This window comes from Anser cygnoides, chromosome 1, assembly GCF_040182565.1.
Source record: "Anser cygnoides isolate HZ-2024a breed goose chromosome 1, Taihu_goose_T2T_genome, whole genome shotgun sequence".
In the NCBI taxonomy this organism is placed as follows: Eukaryota; Metazoa; Chordata; class Aves; order Anseriformes; family Anatidae; genus Anser; species Anser cygnoides.
In genome coordinates this window covers 181,959,890-181,979,703 of record NC_089873.1, presented here as the reverse complement: position 1 = coordinate 181,979,703, position 19,814 = coordinate 181,959,890, and the positions used below count along the sequence as shown (strand labels likewise).

Genomic DNA, 19,814 nt, shown 5'->3' with positions numbered 1-19,814 from the left:
AACTCATTTTGTTTATTTTTCAGATTTTCTACTTTTTACTGGGCTGAGCCATGTATATTCCCCCATACTGGTCTGGCTAATTCAGGAAGACATATATTTGCATTCTCTTGATTAACTTAGGGATGAACAGTTACACAGCTCGCTGATTCACTCAGCTGAAGTACAGAACCCACTTGTACAGAATAAATGATACCCCCTGCTTCCCTTCGTGACAAGATTAAGTTCTGCTCCCCTCACAACAGCTGTGGTCAGTCACCCCATACATCCTTCTTCATCCTTTCATGAGTTTCACAACCTCATACCTTTTGCCTGTCTCCTCAGAGCCTCCTTCCCTTGTAGAAGTTCTGTAATTAGTCACATTCAGATTTAGGAGTCTTTTCCCCCACGAGTCCCGCCTTTGAAAGTAAAATGATGGTGGAGATGTAGCACAGCAAACTGATGGATTTGGTGTTGTGTCCACAGAGGAAGAAAAGTATGCCTTCGTCAACTGGATTAACAAAGCCCTTGAGAAGGACCCTGACTGTAAACACGTGGTCCCAATGAATCCAGAAACAGATGATCTCTTCCAGGCGGTTGGTGATGGCATAGTGCTTTGGTAAATAATACCTGTATTTCTCATAAATGCAAACCATAAGCCTGCAGAAACACACACCACTGCTTACATGGAAGCTGCTGACTTTACACTTAGGTTCAGGAATCTTTGCAGATTCGGGTCTAGTTTTGTTGCTCCTTTTCTCTTTATAAAGATAAAGCTTCTTTCAATTTAAATGAGTTTTTCTTTGCCTCCAGACCTGTAAAATGAGATGAATTCAGTGAATCTTGCCCTGAGTAGTTACTTGTTTCTATTTTTGTTCAAGGGCTTTTTGGGTTTCACACGAATCAGCATAAGTTAGTGAGTGGTTTCACAGGAATTTCTGCAAAAGAAACTTCTTGTACAACTTTACGTTATGGTATTCTTGCCTGGCATTTATAGCACATTTGGCATGTGACTCAAAATAGTTGCTCAAGTATTGCATGTGTTAATATATATGTAAAAGGCAGAGGCTGACTATCTGTGTTCACTTAGTAACTCTCCCCCTCTTTAATTGACTTCTTCAGTCTAGTGACAAAAGCTCTATCTGCATTTTGTGCATGTGCAGCTACTAGTGTTTTTCTTTTTTTTTTCTTTCTTTTTTTTTTTTTCCAGTAAGATGATCAACTTTTCAGTCCCGGATACCATTGATGAGAGAACAATAAACAAGAAGAAACTCACACCCTTCACGATACAGGTACAAAAATGTAACAGGATTCCTTGCTTCTTCACTTAGGATGCTCCAGTGTAAACACTTAGAGCAGAGGCTGCAGATGGTCCTGCACAAAACAATCAAAGTTATTTGTGGCAAAGTGAGATGCTCAGGATTACATGGTAAAGAAGGTTTAGATTTCTGTTTTTTTTTGGAAACATTTGAATAATCTGACTAGACAAATTTTGTGTTTGTCCTTAAACCAGTATATAAATATTTACCAGGTCAAAGCTTTGGATACTTCTGTGGAAGATACCATACGAATGCAAGAACAATGAGATAATTTGATGACAAATTCCGGCTGCAGTTAACTCTCAGAAAGCTGAATCCCCCCTTCCAGGTCACCCAGGCATGGCCTTGGACTTAAATTCACAGCTGTCCTGTTGCAGTCTGAGGCCCTCACCCAAATACTAACTGTGGTCCGGGCAGCGCTGTGGTGCTACATGCCTGAGGTGGAACCAGAGTCCTTGCCTGTCCTTTACAATCTGTACTTTTTCACCTTGAAAACTGAATCCCTTCTTTATTGCTATTATGTACACATAGATATGATTTTAAAATTGGACAAAAAGGTGAATTTTCACCTATTTAACGTTTATTGTGTTTCTCACACAGCAGTATATAGAGAGGTATTTTTATATGAACAGAGTCCATATATCTGAGTACAGAATATAAATAGATATTTGGAATGGATGTGAACCTAACCCAGTTTAGCCCTCAGCTACTCTGATTAGATGGAACATTAGCCAGGCTCAAGTAAGCTCAGAAGCCATTAAATTGGATTTTTATGCTGTATACCACATTTTTCAGTTCTAATCGTTTTGGTCAGCAGCATCACTTAGTGATGCAGCCCAGATCAATCCCTGTCACATGTAGACTTGATTTGATCAATAGAGCTTCCACTTTAACTTAACCCTTTTACAGCTGTCTGGTGGAGAAAAGATAATTAATTTGAAATGCTCCAATTTTTCCAGCTTATGAGAATTTACACTGTGTCTCTCCATGCATTTTGTATCTAATCAAATCTCTTTGTCATGCTAGCAGCGGTGAAATTCAGGTGAATGTTGCAAATCTGTGTGATAAATGGTATTTGCCAGGCTTTTTTGTCTGCTTTACTTTCCCTGTTTTAATAAGCCTCCTCTCTGAATATTGCATAACTGTGGGTCAGATTTTCTTACACCCTTTGTTTTAAATGGGAAGGAAGTGGTGAAGCATCATTTTCTTCTTGCCTCTCACCGTGAATTACAGAAGCCCTTCGCCTCCACTAAACACTCCACACCCCAATACTCAAAAAGGAAATACCCAGGCCTGACCAGTTCTGACCTTGGCTTAATCCCAAGGTTAAAAATACAACAGGTTTATTCGTACTGATTCTTATGACCAAGTATTTTTGTATACGTTGCCAGCTAGACACTTACTTGTATTTTGGCTGTTAGGGCATTTGCTTATCTGGAGTACCTGCTGGTCAGCTCCCTCATTCCTGCAGGAGTGCAAGATTGAGTGGAGGAGAGTTTGCCCCATGCTGAAGCCAGGTCTGAATTTGAACTTGTGTTTGTGCCTTACCCATGTGGGTAGGAAGAGAGCCTGGCTGTGACACCAGGACTGAGCCAGAACATCGCTGCGAGTGCAGACGTGCTCTGAGCTCCAGTGCCTTGTGACATAGTGAGACCAGGCATCCGAGAGTTTTATCTTTGTCAAAAGGATCCTTTCCATCTTTGTGTTGGGACTAAGAATTTATTTGTAATTCTAGGAGATTCTGGGTTCCCCTGCTCCCTACGCCCAGCGCTGGGCCCACTTGTACCAGTGAAGTTGCTCGCAGATTTTAGTAGTTTTGCCTGTGTTCCCTTCTTGTACCCTCAGCTCTTCAGTTATCGTATCATTCAGACCTTCTCTTTCTTCCCTAGGAAAACCTGAACCTGGCTCTGAACTCTGCTTCAGCCATTGGCTGCCATGTTGTTAACATCGGAGCTGAAGACTTAAAAGAAGGGAAACCTTACCTGGTTTTGGGTCTTTTATGGCAAGTCATCAAAATTGGGCTCTTTGCCGACATAGAGATCAGCAGGAATGAAGGTACGTGTGGCTCATGGTTTCAGTGCTGTATTGTTATTACTGAACAGTCTTCTTAATACAGCTTTTCTTTAAAAAAATGTCTTAATTCAAATTTTTATCCAAGTTGTGTTGACTGTCTTTTTGATTGTTGTCATATCCCTTGCTTCCCACAAGTTCTGGCACTCCAAACTCCAGGGGTGTATGTAGGCTTGTATGTGCAAAGCCAATTTCATGCTCATTTGGTGAGGATTGATGGTCTACACCCAGGTATATTGGTGTTTTGGCACTCTGGTTGACACAAAATTAATTCTGTCTAAATCTGGGATCAAGGAAATGCTACACTGCATTCAGGAAGCTTTACTTTTTTCTTGCTTCTGATGAAACCAGTGCCAATCTTCTCCTTTTCTTGACAAAATTTGATTTATATGATCACAGAATAATTTAGGCTGGAAGGACCTCTGGTCTGGCATCCAACTACCAGTTGGACCAGCCTCCAAGTTAATGAGGTTGTTTAGGGCTTTTTCTTGTGCTCTCTGGGCAACCCGTTCCAGTGCTAACCACTCTCACTGTGATTTTTTTTCTTATGTCTAATTGGAATTTCCCTTCCTCCAACTTGTGCTGCAAGTTCTTGTCCTTTTGCTGTGTATACAGGGAAAATACAGCTCCATCTCCTCTGTAGTTGTTGAAGTCAGTAGTTAATTCCCCTCTCAGACCTCTTTCCATGCTGAACAAACCCAGTTTTCCCAACCTCTTCTCAAGTGTCACGTACTCCAGCCCAACATCTTGATGTCCTTCTGCTGAACTTGCTGCAGTCATCAGTGTATATTGTACTGGGGAGCCCCAAACTGGACACAACACTCCAGGTGTGTCTTGCCAGTACCAAAGTTCTCCATGAACTTGCTTCAGTGGGAAGCTGTGGGTGTGTGCACAGTCTACATGGCATCACTTCTTGGTGCTTTGTTTCCTGCCTCTCTGGATAGTTTGCTCAGCCAGTGGTGGCACCACTTCCCTTCTGTTATCATACCTCCTGCAAGTATTACCTTCATTGCTTCACTCCTTGCATCTTCTAACCCTTTCATAGCCAGAGAGACCAGTTTCCAGAATTCCCAGTTCCCATTCCTTTGTTACATAGCAATGATGGTCAAGCTGGCAGCCGTACCCTGTTTAGTAGATCTTTTCCCTTAATGGTATTTTCTTCTTTACCTCTCATCTCAGACTTCAGTTTGTAGGGGTAGACAAACCATCATCATTACAATTTCTTTTCAGGTTCACTCTTTTACTGATAGCCTTCTTCTACAGCTCGTCCAGGTGAAATTCCTCCTTCTTGAATATGGGCCATTGTATTCCCAAAGACCTCACAAGAGCAGCTGTGCTGGTTTTACCTTCCAGTGCAGCCAAACTCCACCACAACCACTCTCTCACTCCCCCTCCTCAAAAGAAGAGGGGGGGAAGAAGAAAGTATGCTGGAAAGAAGAAAAAGGCTCATAGGTTGAGATAAGGTTAATTTAATTAAAGGGAAAAGAAAGAGGGAAAACAACAAGCAAAGGCAGCACAGAAGTACAGAGAGAAGTAAAAAGAAATATTCTCTACTTCCCATCAACGAGCGAAGTCTGGCCACGTCCCAGGAAGCAAGGCCTCAATGCACGTAGTGGTTGTTTGGGAGGACAGACATCTTCATAACGAGAGTCCCCCCTCTCCTTCCCATTTCCCACCTTTTATTGCCGAGTGTGACACCACAAGACATGAAATATCCCTTTGGTCGGTTTAGGACAGCTGCCCTGGTGGTGTCCCCTCCTCACCTCTTGCCCACCCCCAGCCTGCTGGCTCTGGGGGGGTTGGAGGGAGCCCTGATGCTGTGCCAGCACTGCTCAATCACAGACACAGCACTGGTGTGATACCAGTGCCGTGCTAGCTACAAGTGCAGAGCACAGCACTGCATGGGCTGCTGCAGGGAAAGTTAACTCCATCCCAGCCAGACCCAGCACAGCAGCTAGTATCAAGGCAGTAATACATCCCTACCTCTATGGGAAATACCCGGGGTGCACTAATATCATGTTTGTTTTCCTCTGGTCTTATCACATAGTGGCTCAGATTAGCTCAGAAGACACCTAATACAGTCAGGTTGTGCTCATCCTCTGTTCGTAATAAGAAGCTTTTAGCTAATAGGGGGTATTCATATTAATTCCCCAGTGAGTGTCTTTGAACATGGTACTATTGAATTTCACTCAATTTCTGTTACTGACTGCCATCTAGTTCTTCCTGTCTGATTTCCTGTCTTTTGTATTAACTATGCCACCTAGTGAATAATGTCATATTTTTTTTTCACATTGCTAGTTTTTGTGCTGAAATAATTCTTTTTTTTTTTTAAATAAAACATTTATCCAAAAATCCATCCATGATATACTCCACTAGAATCCTTCTTCCAGTGTACTTCTCTCAGTGTTAGCATTCTTCTCGTCACAAAATGCAGTGTCTACTTTAAAATGTTTCTGTTTTCCCATTCTGTTACAGTTTAATCCTATAGTACCCTGTATGAAATTATCTATGGAACTCTAGATAGATTTCCACTGTTTCTTTTATGTAGCAAATCCCCATTTTGTTCAAGAAATTACAAAAGACAAGAGAAACGTATCAAGGTAGTATGACATATTGTCCCTTTCTAAACCAGCGGTACATTTCGTAACGTTAACAGTTAACTTCCATATTTTTAGTTGTTCTTTTCAAAACTTTTTGTAAAGCCCTTCATGCTCTAGAGTACAGCTGAATATCCTGCAGTGTAAGGGTCATTTTTTCCCTCCTGCTTCTTCCTTTTATAAACATAACTATTATACTAATTTTCCTATAGAAATAGGGTATCTTCTCCAGTTTGACAGATGTGTAAACCCCACTTGCTAATGAGCCTGTACGGTCATGTGCAAGTTCTTCAGGATTCCTGTGTGGATCCAGTTTCAGTGTGAAGGTCATGCAGACTTGTTTCGCCTAAATTGCAGAAAGTCTGTGTTCATTTTTTTTTCATTCCCATCTTGCTCCTGTGCTCAATATCATCATGTTTTAATTAAAATCTGAGGAAAGGAAATCAGGTAGTTTTTAGACCATACTGAAACTGTTGTGCAGTTATACATGATTGACTCCTAGATCCATGACTAACATCCTTGTCCTTTTTTTATTTATTTATTGGTGAGATCCTTTTGTTGTTTATATCCTCTGTCATGCAATTTCACCTTGAATTTTGGCAATCCTTTGGTTGCTCAGTTAGAAGCTAGGTAGCAAAATGTGTAAGAAAGAGAATAGTTATACATTTTCCTCTACAAGTACTCACAACATCAGTAACAGATCTGATGATAGCCTTATTTTGCCTCAGCCTCTCTGGTACAAGTGGGTATTGCTATTACCTGTTGGCATCTGCAAGACCAGGATCCATAAGTTAGAACTGCAGAATAATGTAGGTGCCTCCAGGGGTGGCGATTTCACAGCCTCTCTGAGGAGCCTGCTCCAGTCTTCAACCAACCATGTGGCATTTTTTTCCCTCATATATAAGCAGAATTTCTCTGTTGCAACTTTTATCTGTCACCTCTCATCCCGACTCCTTTTTTTTTTTTTTTTTTTTTTTTTAAGGAATACAGTGAAAAAGCAAGTACTGCAGCATGCAGCATTTATTCATTTTTTCTTTTGTCTCTGCTTAGCCTTGATTGCTCTGCTGAGAGAAGGAGAGAGCCTGGAGGATCTGATGAGATTGTCTCCAGAGGAACTGCTGCTGAGATGGGCAAACTATCACCTGGAGAATGCAGGATGTAACAAGGTCAACAACTTCAGCTCAGACATCAAGGTATAAGGAACACTTACCAACATTAGCAAAACATGAGCTCCACACCCAAGTCCATGTCCTTCAAACAAAGGTTGTGTACTTGCTGAACGTCCCTAAATTCTTCTAGATCTGTCTTTAATTTGAAGAAGGCTGAACCTTACCCAGACATGTAACTAGGTATGGGGGAAGAGGATGGAGCTCTTCCAATTCCTCCATTTGGTGTTTCCTTCAGTACAGCACAGGAAGTCATTTACCGTGACTTAAATGACATACACAAAAAAGCACCAGGGAAGACAACTGGAGAGTCTGAGACATTATAATTTTTATTGTAACAGATTTTTGGTTCACTGTGTGGAGTTGACTGCAGGATATCCATGGAAAGGGAAGGGAATGGGGTCTTTCCCACCTTTGCATAGGCTGGCTGAGAGGACTATGATGCAACTGATTAAATCCTATCTGCAACTGAAAGATAAATTGCACTTGCCATATTTACAGTTGGAAAATAAGGTACACATTTGCCTCTCAGAGGCCAAGAGTTCAGCCTTTACACTCATTTTCAAATTAAGTGTGTCTCTCCACCTCAATACTCTTATAAATCCCTGCCTTCAAAACACAGTGGGTAATAAATGCAAATGTACAAAGAATTTTGGGGGTAGAAATGTAGGGAGTAAATGGTGTTTCTCATACAAGAAGGAATAAAACCAAAAAATAAATAAAAAGAACAGCTCATCTACTTAACATTTTGAAGAGTATTTGTTGGTTTAGGTAGTCAAGTCCCCAGACACTAACATGCAGCTTTGTTTTCAGTTCTTCTTTGAATTATTTCTGAAGTGATATTAATATTTTCCACACATGGAAACTACTTTCACAAAAATTTAAAGACACAACATGTTAAATCCTTGTCTTGTTCCTGCCCTTTTCCCTGAAAAAAAATGCTGATACTGTTGTTGTTTTCAACTTTTGTCCTTGAAATTTGTGCTTTCTCTTCTATAAGTGTTCCAGCATTTCTTTGAAATCTGCTTTAAACCTCTGCTTTCTCCTTCTGCATTTTCTTTTCTTAAATGCTCAGCAGCCTGACTTCTACAACATTATAAAGGTATACTTTTTTTTTAATCTATACTATCGTGTTCATACTGAGTAAATTCTAACATCTCTTTGTTGTTGCTGTCCTTGTAATTGCAATGCAGCGTTTTGTCTCGTGCTTTGAGTTTTCTGTAGCATGTACGTATTGGCTTAGGGAAGAGGTGGATCTAGCAAACACAGCATAGAGTGGGGATTGTTAACTGCTTCCAACTTTAGTAATTTAATTATGTAGCCCAATGATTGATGTAATAAAAATGAAGCATGCATGCACATTGTTCAGGAGAGTGCTGGAATGCAAAATCTGGGCTTTAGATGTAATTTTTCTCCATTTAATTTCTCTGTCTGTCACAGGACTCAAGAGCTTATTACCATTTGCTGAACCAGGTTGCCCCCAAGGGAGATGAAGAAGGCATTCCAGCTATTACTATTGACATGTCAGGATTAAGGGTAAGATGAGATAAGTTTAGAGTAAATGCCTATATTTTCTGTCTGTTACTTGCATTGCTGGCCAGCACAGAGCTGCACGAGGGTACCACAGAAAGCAAACTCTTTTTAGTGTTGCAACATGATCTTACGTTTCAGAAGTCAAAGCTGAAGTATTAAATGAAGTGTTTTGCCTTTCATTAGATATTTATAGAATCACAGAACAGTTTGGGTTGGGAGGAACCTTGAAGATCATCTTAGTCCAACCCTCCTGCCCTGGGCAGGGATAGTTTCCACCAGGTCAAATTGCTTAAAGTACCATCCTACAGCCACTGAACCACACTGATAAACTACTAACATGTAGCAAGTATATTAAAATGCAATTATTTGGGAATTAATTCCCTTTTATGTGAGATACAATTAAAAAAGAACATGGTGAGATGGCTGGATTGTAGGTAAAGCCCATCTGAAACACTGACTTGCCATTATTAAAGATGGGAGAGGAAATTGTTATAAATTCAGCAGGGACCTCTTTTAGCAGCCCCACACCTAGCCCCACATACAGGGACCCTGAATGGGTTGGTGTGTGCATGGTGCCAGGCTGTGGGCTGATGCTGATGTGGTTTCATCCCCATTTTTGGCTGGCACAGGAGAAGGACGATGTCCAACGCGCAGAGTGCATGCTGCAGCAGGCGGAGCGGCTGGGCTGCCGGCAGTTCGTCACGGCCACAGATGTCGTCCGGGGAAACCCAAAGCTGAACTTGGCATTCATCGCCAACTTGTTTAACAAATACCCTGCCCTGCATAAGCCAGAGAACCAGGACATTGACTGGAGCTCTATTGAAGGTAAGAAAAATTCATGTAAAGGATGTTTCTGGCCATCCATGCCACAGTATCCCCTGCTAACATGATATGTTAAAGATGAAAATGTTTGTGGGATGTCTGAACCTCTACTGACTATTGAGTGTGCTTCTTAGTTGAAATCATGGTTGATTTGGCATTCTCTTAATTTAGAACATAATTTAAGAATCTGATCTTACATGAACCCAATGCCTGCCTGGTCTGGGTTAGGGTCAGGACCACCATTGTGTGGACCATTCACTGAGCTACAGGTCCTTCTGTTTGACCTGTGCTCTGGATCTGGAGTCCCAGTGGCCTCGTCTTTTGGACTACTTCAGCTCCGAAGCAGGTGGCGATTCCTGATGAATGACCACTTGAAAATGCCTCTCATATCTCTCTTGTTTTATACCTTCATAAAGATGCTGCTCAGTGAAACCTTTCTATTTCTAATACTTGTAATTTTCTGAGGCAGGGTCTGTACAGCCATCATGAAGCAAGGCAACAGAAAAAAAAAAAATTCCTTTTTTGGTACCATTTGAAGGGTTTTTTTTGGTGCACAGAGATAGCTCACAAAAACCTGAATTGAAAACATCTAAATTGTTTCTGGGTCTAGTTCTCATTGAGCAGCAGTTGTTCTGTGATTTTAGGAGAAGGCAGCCTACTCTTTGTTTTTGTATGTGATATTTCTAGTAAATCAGCTATGCTGTTGATGACAGCATATAAAAAAAAAGTCTGAAACAGTTCAACTGGCAGTTAAGACTTAATCTTCCGAGGGTCTGAGCTCTATAGTGTGAGTCAGCAAAGTACTTAATCATGTACTGACAAATAAGAAAATACATGGTATCCGTGGGGTCAATGGGACCAGTTTAATAACTGGTTGAGCATGTACTTGAAAGCTAAAATGAATGGAAGTGCTCTGTTCAGTCTAGCATTTATTCAGTGTAGGTCGTGCTTACAGAGACACACAGAATAAATCTGTGTTTTCAATTATGTTTGTTTCTCAAAAGCTTCATGATAAAACTGTTTATGCTAGGGCACAGACTATTCTTGAATTCTTGAAGGCATTTCAAGGCCAATCTGCCTAAATACTGTAATATTTGGGGCATGAAGAAATATTATGTGCTGCACTGTGATCTCTTATTTTTCTTGTCAGCCACTGTCTCGTTCTGTTTATGGTTCAGTGCACTGTAAATTCTGAGTTATGGTTTCATCACAAGACACTTATTTTACTGGAGTGTTGTGGTCTGCTGTCCTGTTGATTGATATACCTGTTGTTTTAGGTGAGACAAGGGAAGAGAGGACATTCAGGAACTGGATGAACTCCCTGGGTGTTAATCCACGTGTAAATCACTTATACAGGTAAGGGGAGGTGTTACATTTCCTTCAGATAATACATGCAGCCAGCAAATTGTTTACAGAAAACTTAAGAGAACTTTTGGACCTTGTAAGAATATATATATACTTATTTATTTATTTATTAATAGGAAAGTAAGTTTACCTCTGCTAATGGTTTGGTTGGATTCCTTTCTTTGGTTCTTTGGTCAATGATCTATCTTTTTTTGTTGTTTTCAGTGACCTGTCAGATGCCTTGGTTATCTTCCAGCTTTACGAAAAGATCAAAGTGCCAGTAGACTGGAACAGAGTGAACAAACCACCATATCCTAAACTGGGTGGCAACATGAAGAAGGTACAAATAGCTGAAATAGCTCCAGTAGCAATGCCTTACCCTTAAAAGATGTCTGCATCATTTCACGCAGAAATGTGGGCACTCGTGTTGCTCTCAAGTCCCAAGTACAGCACATCAAATGATTCTTTTCGTCTTCTCAGTGAATAATTCTTCACCCTGAAAATAAATGTATCTGACTCATTAACTTTGTTGACAGGTAAACAGTATTTGTAACATAAAAAGTCTTGACACCTTTAGTATCAATATTTAAAGACTGTATCCGTAGACCACTTTTGCTGCAGTTTTAGTCACCAACTGTAATGCATCTTCAGCATGAGTAATACGGCACCAACTTAATTGCTGCTGTCTGGACCATTGCCCTCCACACGAAATGAGGACAGTGATAATCAGTATTCTTCACTGTGTGCCTCAAGAACTGATTGTAGAGTTGCTGCTAAATACGCAGCTTTCTCCCAGCTCTCTGGATGAGCAGCCCTGTACAGTTTGGGCAGGGTGACTAACTGGCCTGAAATATTGGCTGGGACACTGATCCTTTGTCTCAGTGCAATGCCTTGTTACTGGAGGTACTTCTGAGCTGTAGATTCATATTTTCCAGGGTAATGTGTTTTATGAGTCCTGATGATGAAGTATAACATTTCCTTCTAGGTTGATTATTATCTTAGTATCTTTGGGACAGTGCTGGCTGCTGGTAGTCGAACAGCTGTATTATCTATCAAAAAAGATAGACCTGTTTGCCCAGGAGGATCTGGGCTCAGTGATCAAAAGAATCTAAAGTAGCAGTGGATGTCTTGACAGCCACTTCTTTTTTTTTTCCTCTTTTTTCTGTATTTTTGAACTGTATTAACTGATCTTGTCATTAACAGCTTGAAAACTGCAACTATGCAGTGGAACTGGGAAAAAATCAAGCCAAATTTTCCCTCGTTGGCATCGCTGGGCAAGATCTGAATGAAGGAAACCGTACACTCACGCTGGCCTTAATCTGGCAGTTGATGAGAAGGTATGGTGGTGAAACACAAGCTTAGGAGTGTTTTGGTACACACAGTTGGCATGGTAATGTTGTCTTGATGCTATTGATAAGAAGGCTTTACAGGCTACAGCTTTTTCTCTCATCTGTTTGCACATATATGCAGAGACAGAGTAACTGAGTCAGGGGTGTGATCATGAAGTACATTATCTTGTGGCCAAGGCCATTACATTCAGCTCATGCAGAAGATTATTATTGTCACTATCCATATAGTGTGAATAAATGTTCACTGCACAGAAGAGAGAAAAATAAGATGAAACATCTCTGTATCAGGGAGTGGGGAGAATGTACTGGAAATTAAGAATTGATGCAGAAATTATGTAATCTGCTACCTAGAGTGACTGCAGCTCAGTAGCTCTTCCCACTTTCATGTAATTCTTTGTGTGTCTGGGTGCCTGTGTGCCTGTGTTTAAAAGCTCGATGATCTCTAAAGATACACAATGGCTAGGAACTACATACAGACTAAATTTATCCTAAAAAGAGAGTTTAGGTTTATCAGGCATGTGATTAATCTAGGGATGTGGTGATTACTTGCCATCAATTTGGCATGTCTTTCCAGAGTATATGCTGTCATATAAGCAAAATATTCCAGCCCTGTGTTTATGCAGAAGGTCAGTCTTAGAAGGGTACAACAATTTCCTTCTGCCCGTAAAATCAGTGATTATTTTTTAAGCAGTGTGTGAACAAGCCATTTACACTGAGATCCACTGGAAGGGACCTTTTAGGGATTTTGAGAAACAAAACCTTTTGACGCTGCCAGAGCAATGCTTGGGGAATTGGGGGTGAATGAGACCCATTAGATGAATTAGCGTGTTATAATATAATTCATTCTCTGAAAGTGCAGGAAGCAGGAAGCTGTTGGGTCTAAGAGTTGGGTTTGTCCAAGTCAGGCTCCGCATGTACGGGGGTGGTTCTGAGGTTATGGTAGACTATGAGCAAAAGCAAGTATTCTGGCTTCTCTCTAAAGGTACACTCTGAATATCCTTGAAGATATCGGTGGTGGAGAAAAGGTCAACGATGAAATCATCGTTAACTGGGTCAATGAAACACTGACTGCAGCCGGCAAGGATTCAACTATCTCCAGTTTCAAGGTAACAGATTTTTGTTAGAAGTCTCTGTTTAGGAATCTCTTATACAGTGTGTTTATGTGTATGCTATACACATCGTGTGTATACAGGCACGTATAAGCATATAATCATACACTATATTACGATATAATTGACTTCATTGTTTGGTTATTTTCCATTCCCTTTTAAAGGCATTTTCAGATAAACAGATTTTATTCAAGGGCCTTTATTATCAAGAGGTAGCAGAAACATAATATGAACATAACAGAAATCACCCTGAACGTCACTTTGACACAGGAAATCAAATTATGGAGCTGGGAATGATGACTGGTATTTGGCAAGAACTGTTGTGTTGTTGATTATTAAACAACAGCAATTAGAAATGACAGTACTAAAAACAACAGTAACAGTACACGCATAATCTGGTAGTACCATTCAGGGCTGGAGCCCTAGTTTGCAAGGTGCACAGAGGCAGTTCAGTTCCAGAGAGCTTCCAATTTCACTAACAAATCCCCACTTCCCAAGCTGGGGAACATTCAGTAGATGTAAATCAGTAGTTTGCACCAGCTGAGGACAGAGTCATCAAACCACACGTAATGAGCTCAAGATGCACACAGCTGGTTCCTCTCGCGCTCCCCATCAGCAGACCTGTATCACTGTGGTCTCCACCTAGGAAGTCTGGCACCCTGTCTTGTGGTTTAACGCTGTCTCATCCACTGTGAAAACATAAAAATAAAAATCCTTGAAAGGTTTCTGAGTCTGCCTTAGATGAAAATTGTGCTAAGCAGCCCTTCATAAAGATCTAAACAGTAAATGAACTGCCCATTGCTCTCAAGCCTAGACTCTGGCTTTGTGGGAGACAAGTCTTCCTGTTTTTGCATCTAATTGTATTTTTCATCTGTGCAGGATGGCAAAATCAGCACCAGCATGCCAGTCCTGGACCTCATTGATGCCATTCAACCAGGATCAATCAAATATGACCTCCTGAAAACAGAGGACCTGAATGATGAGGAGAAACTAAATAATGCTAAGTATGTTCATGCCAAGTGACACCACCAGTTATGTGCTCAGCCTTGCTTGACTGTCTTTCAAACCACTCCGCTATCATTCTCATCTGGCACATCCTCAACTGAGAAATACCTCCAGAGCTAGAAACATGAAGGCTAGAAGTTAGACAGTAAAAAAGGCTATCACTGGAAATGAAGTGTCACAGTTGCTGCTATATAATTCCCTTCACGGGATCAAAATCACTTGGCTTCCCAAGCTTCTGCTTTCTCTTATTAAATTTAAAATTCCTTCAGAGATCAGGGAACAACACCAACAACCGCAAGCTGTGGAAACCAGTGATTAGAGATCATGATACCTCCTTAGTCACATACAGGTGGAGCACAGGCATATTTAAGGCAGAAAGGGGAGGACAGGATTTATACCTGAAAAACTGTTTTTGTGGATATTGATTTTTTTTCTGATTGCAACCATTTCCTATCAGGAAGCCAATCCTGGGAGCATCTCCCTGTGATTTCAGTTACATGGATCACCTCCCGGTTTGGTTATCAGTTTAGCTTCTCCTTTGCTGTGTGGCAACTACAAAGGAGAAAAGGATGACTGTAAGGCAGTCACAGCTGACAATATTTATTATAATGACTTTTCCCACTGTTCTTTTGCTCTCCTATTTCCTACCAACTGTTCATTTCTTTCTATGCAATCTTCTGTGTGCTTCTCTCTGTACTTCATCCCTCTGCTGATGTCTTCTTTTGACTTTTTTTCCCCCCTTTCTTTCCCCTATGCATGTTTCTCTGCATTTGGGGGGGGGGGGGGGGGGGGGTGCGGAGGGATTTCACAAATGTATGTGCTCTATAATCGGAAGAACCCAGAATTTCTCCAGCATTTTAGCATTTTTCATGGAAAAAATAGAGAGAAGACACATACCGAGTGGAGAACAGCCAATAGCCCTGCAATAGCACACTCTGAACAGGGGTTGGGAAGGTCAGCTTGCAGATTCTGGGTATGGCTCAAGCAGAAGTCCCTAAACAATGATTTCCAACAACTCTGATCTCCACCAGCATCAACCATGTGCTTTTCCTCATCAGGAATTTGCTTACCTACAAAGACTGAACAGCAGAGAATGAGAGGAAGCAAGACCAACTTTGTTAGGATAATCTTTTATGGCATGGGAGACTAAATGTGTTTCAGCCCAGAGTTTGACTGGCAGCGTCCCATGCTGCAAGTAATCAGTGCTCTAACCATAAGGGAACTTCCTCTGTCGTTTACTAAAAATGTAGTTCTTTATGAACTGGCTCATATGTTCCTATATGAAAGTTGAATTTTGGTGAATCAGTAAGAAAGTTCCCAACACTCTCTGGTACTGATCATGAAAAAACTTAACAAAGGGAACATTAACGCTACTGCACTAACTTATTTCTGTTTTTTTTTTTTCCCCCCTGCAATGCAGATATGCCATCTCTATGGCAAGAAAAATTGGAGCAAGAGTCTATGCCCTTCCAGAAGACCTGGTTGAAGTAAAACCCAAAATGGTCATGACAGTGTTTGCTTGCCTTATGGGGAAAGGCATGAAGAAAGTTTAAGCACAAAAGACTTGCAGTGATGCCTGGTATTCACCCTTTTGATTCCCTCAAACTGGATGCTCTTTGTATCAAGGAAATATGCAGGGTGCTCATGCTTGTAAGGCATGAATGTTATACATGGTTCCAGATCATACAAAAGTTGTGTATCCACGTGTATCCAGGAAACGTTTTATTTTGAACAGTACTATGTGCTTGATTTCTTTGCCTTATTTTCCACTTTGCTAGATATAACCATTTCATATTCCTGAATGGGTTTTCCAGGAGGCCTATACATAACCTCCAGTTAATGGATACCAGGACTATCCGTCAGAGGTCTCCTGGAGATCTTTGTCTTGGGAGGTACAGACAGATTTTAGGATTATGAAATGTTATATACTGCTTCTGCCTGAAAATGTCTTCATGCTTCTGGCAGTATTTCTGCCATACTTTCCTTCAATTTGCACCTGGGGTTACAAAAGGGATTTTCCCGACCAACACAAGTATTAGTGACTATATTTTTTGAATGGTAGGATCCTCTTAGGAAATGCTAGTGGAAAGAGAAAAGTGTTTGGGGTCTGCTGTGTGCTGCTGGTCTGTGACGTGTGCAGTACCTTTCCCTGCAAGCTTTGCCTCTGCCATCACTGGTGTTACTCACAGAGTACAAACCATACTGTAACCTGGTCCTCCAAGAGCAGCCGAACTCTGGAGCCTTTACAAGGAGTGCTCTCCAAAGGTTAATTCATTTTTAAGCCATAATACACTTAAAATGTTAGCAGACTGCAAAGCACGATAGAAATGAAAACCATGTTAGGGAAACTAAGGGGGTATACTCAGTTAGTAGCAATAATAAAGCAGAGGTAGGAAGTTAACCAAAGGGATACAGACCAATATATTTATGTACTGGGTAAAAAAATAAACAATGAACTGTACAGACGTGCACTCAAAGGGCTGTTGCCCTGATTCAGAAGAGCATTTAAATACTTACAAATGAAACGCATACTTAAATGCTTCCCTGAACCAAGGCCAGGATCCCCAGCTGAGCAGTTTGCCTCAGTTGAGGACCTAGCCCCCTCCATGGATAGTCAGTGGGATGATGGCACTGAACCTCTTCCATGGCATGAGTCATTTTCTGTCCTGACCTTTATGTGGATTTTACTGTGGTGAAATGCAGAAGGAGGGAATTTTGCCTTAATGTGATCCTGTTGACACAGTCTCAGTTTCCTTCCCCCCCTCTAGCCCATTCAGAATTGCCTTAATAAAGAACTGATATCCAATGATGTGAGAAATCTCTCTAAATAAAATGTTCTACAAAGCCATACGTGTGGTCTTTGCTGTTCGCAGTGCGTGTGCTAATGGGAAAGCGAGCATCATAGAGCTGAAGTGGGACAAATTTAGAAAACATCACTGTGGGCTTGCTGAGCACATCTTACATATTGCTGTTGAAACCACAGATTGTGGGAAGCGGGAAGAATGGTTTCCTAGGCCATTTTTTCACATGCCACTCTGAGATACTGCCAAAGATGTGATAATACTGGACAGACCTGCAGCCTGACCCGGTACCATTGTCCCCATTTGGTGCAATACCTGCCAGCCCCTTCCTTTGCTCATATGTCAGCAGACTTTGCTTCTTTTTATATTCTGTAATGCAAATGTGCTACTTGGTTTCTGTTCTAATGATACTTGGGAGAAATTAGGGGGATTTTTAGAGGAGCCTGCTCAGGCAGACAGGCAGAACAGGCTTTCACACATCACCCATTTCTTATAGGTAAGATGCAGGATTTCAGGGTCCCTGGAGACTGATGTCTGGCTCTAGCTTTGGCTCAGGAGAGGGGTCAGAGGATGTACCATGCTATTCAAAATGTGTTTTGTGGTGGGGGCTGCTTTTTCTCACAGTATCCCAGCACCAGAGCCGGGTGCCTGACCCAGAGCCCTCCCCATTGCTGGTCCCCAGTTTCCCAGGCTGCGTTTTGGGGCAGTATCTGTGCCAAATTCTGTGATCTGCATCCCAAGCTGAAGCTCTGCAGCAGCCTGAGCCCTGACACCAGTGCAGCAGGGAAAGCCAACCACGAGATGGCAGTCACTTATCTGGAGTTTTACGGACTGGCACTCGTGAGCTCTGAAAATGCTCTCCTTTGGGAAATGGAGAAAAAATTGGGATATTTAACCCTAGGCAAAACACAAGCACCTGTCAGTGCACAAAAGAGAACAAGATCTGTTGGCAGGGATGCTACAGTAAATGCCTTACCAGATCTTCACCCCTATCTCTAGTCTCCTGTGAAAAATAAAGCTGTCATGGACCTGAAGGTGTGGAAATACTTGCATTCCAGTACAGGACTATAAACATTTTCACTTTTAACCTCTATTTATATATATATATATATATATATTTTTATGAACTTGAGGTTTTGCTTTCGTGGACTGGTAATAGTAGCCTGTAATAAAGCTCCTAGCAACCCTGGAAGAGTTAATCCCATGACAAACATCACCCCTAAATAAAAAGGGAATCTGGATTTTTTTTGCTGTTGCCTTTCTCCAACTTTTTCCATCACTCTCAGAGAAAGCAGCTGTCTTTGGGATTCACTCCTAAATCAAGCTGGCTTTGTAAGCACTTCCACTATTGATTTTCCTTGCACAATTAATCATAATTTTCAAAGCTTCAAAAAGGCTTAGATATTCAGATGAATAAAAGTAAAGCATCAGCAGTTAGACTAACTAGGAGAAAAAAAGCATGAGGGCAATCAATCACATGCTTCAGGGTATGGTCTCATCACCAGATGGACTCAGAAGGAAATATCCCCCCATAGTGTAGTAGAGCATAATCATGCACATGATGAGGATTTTACACCTTGTTGTAAATCATCCCTCCTGGCTACCTTTAGAAAAGGGATATCAAGCAGTATGACTGGTTTCTGTGGTTTTATACAGGTAAAGTCATGTTTCTGCTTCCTCCAGAGATGGGAATGAACCGAAATCCCAGCCTGACATCACCCCTTCTTCCAAGGGCAGCTCAGGCCTGCTGCGTGCCTGGCCACCGCTTCAGATCCTGGTGTCCACCACTGCCTAACTATGGTGGTTTCTGTGAACTTTACATACCTTACAGCAAGTCAAGTCTGAATTAGGACCAACATTTGATTACATTCTCATTTTCTTCATATTTTTTACACAGCTCAATGTAGTTCCTGTTCCACTACTGGGAAAATCACATCATTCTCCTGATGTTCCTTTGCTGCTCAGGAAGTGACACACAGCTGCGAGTCTTAGTTGTCCTAAAGTCTAATAACTATTTTGAAAGCATTTTCTTTATTGCATATTATTTACTTTTTGGGCACTGCTCACTTTTTGAAGGCGATAGCGTCTTACAGAAAACCTAATTGCCTCCCAGGTTGCAACTTATTATTGCTTGAGAAGTACATCACAGAGCCATAATAAATTGTCCAAAGCCTAAACGTGCCTGAATTCCCATAGGCCATGTGCTCACCAGGAAAGACACGTCTGAAATTTGTGTAAAAGGCAGAAAGCTACAAAACTGATCATGCATATAAGCACTGCACTCCCTCAGGGCAGGCATTCATTTAGTGCACGTGTTAAGGCTCTAAAGTAACACAGCAAGGAATATCTGCAAACACACAAAGCATGGAGAGAAACCCCCCGCATCCACCCAGGAAATCTCGTAGCAGGTGTCAGGGAAAGAGTCCAGTGGTTAAGCACCATGACAGAGAAAGGCTCAACCAGCCACATTAGTGATAAGTGATAATGATCCCTGAGGAGAGATGTAGGCCTTCACCACCAGCCCTGCCTCCTCCGCTTGCTGCACTGTCAAATTATATTTCATGCTGGGGAAATGTGGCTGCAGTGCCCCATAGTGTTTCAGTCATGATCCTTTCCAGACCAACACGGGCCAAATACTGGGAATATAGGTTCTGCTAAGTATAGGGTCTGTGAACAGTGCTCAGGGGACCCTGTGCTGTCATGAACTTCCTTGCCTTGCCTAG

General features: G+C 41.5%; 1 protein-coding gene across 4 annotated transcripts in view; it reads left to right on the top strand.

Annotated features, from left to right (window-relative positions):
- Positions 1–17,138, top strand: part of LCP1 (lymphocyte cytosolic protein 1) — a 48,350-nt gene extending 31,212 nt beyond the window's left edge. For all 4 annotated transcript variants that reach the window (XM_048046918.2, XM_066988693.1, XM_048046917.2 and 1 more), the window contains exons 5-16: positions 463–595; positions 1,187–1,268; positions 3,185–3,350; positions 7,013–7,155; positions 8,569–8,664; positions 9,291–9,486; positions 10,761–10,839; positions 11,053–11,167; positions 12,031–12,164; positions 13,159–13,282; positions 14,165–14,289; positions 15,711–17,138. In XM_048046918.2, coding sequence (XP_047902875.1) covers positions 463–595; positions 1,187–1,268; positions 3,185–3,350; positions 7,013–7,155; positions 8,569–8,664; positions 9,291–9,486; positions 10,761–10,839; positions 11,053–11,167; positions 12,031–12,164; positions 13,159–13,282; positions 14,165–14,289; positions 15,711–15,843 — 1,526 coding nt within the window. In that variant the 3' untranslated portion in view covers positions 15,844–17,138. The remainder of the gene's footprint in view (positions 1–462; positions 596–1,186; positions 1,269–3,184; positions 3,351–7,012; positions 7,156–8,568; positions 8,665–9,290; positions 9,487–10,760; positions 10,840–11,052; positions 11,168–12,030; positions 12,165–13,158; positions 13,283–14,164; positions 14,290–15,710) is intronic.
- Positions 17,139–19,814: the final 2,676 nt, after the last annotated feature.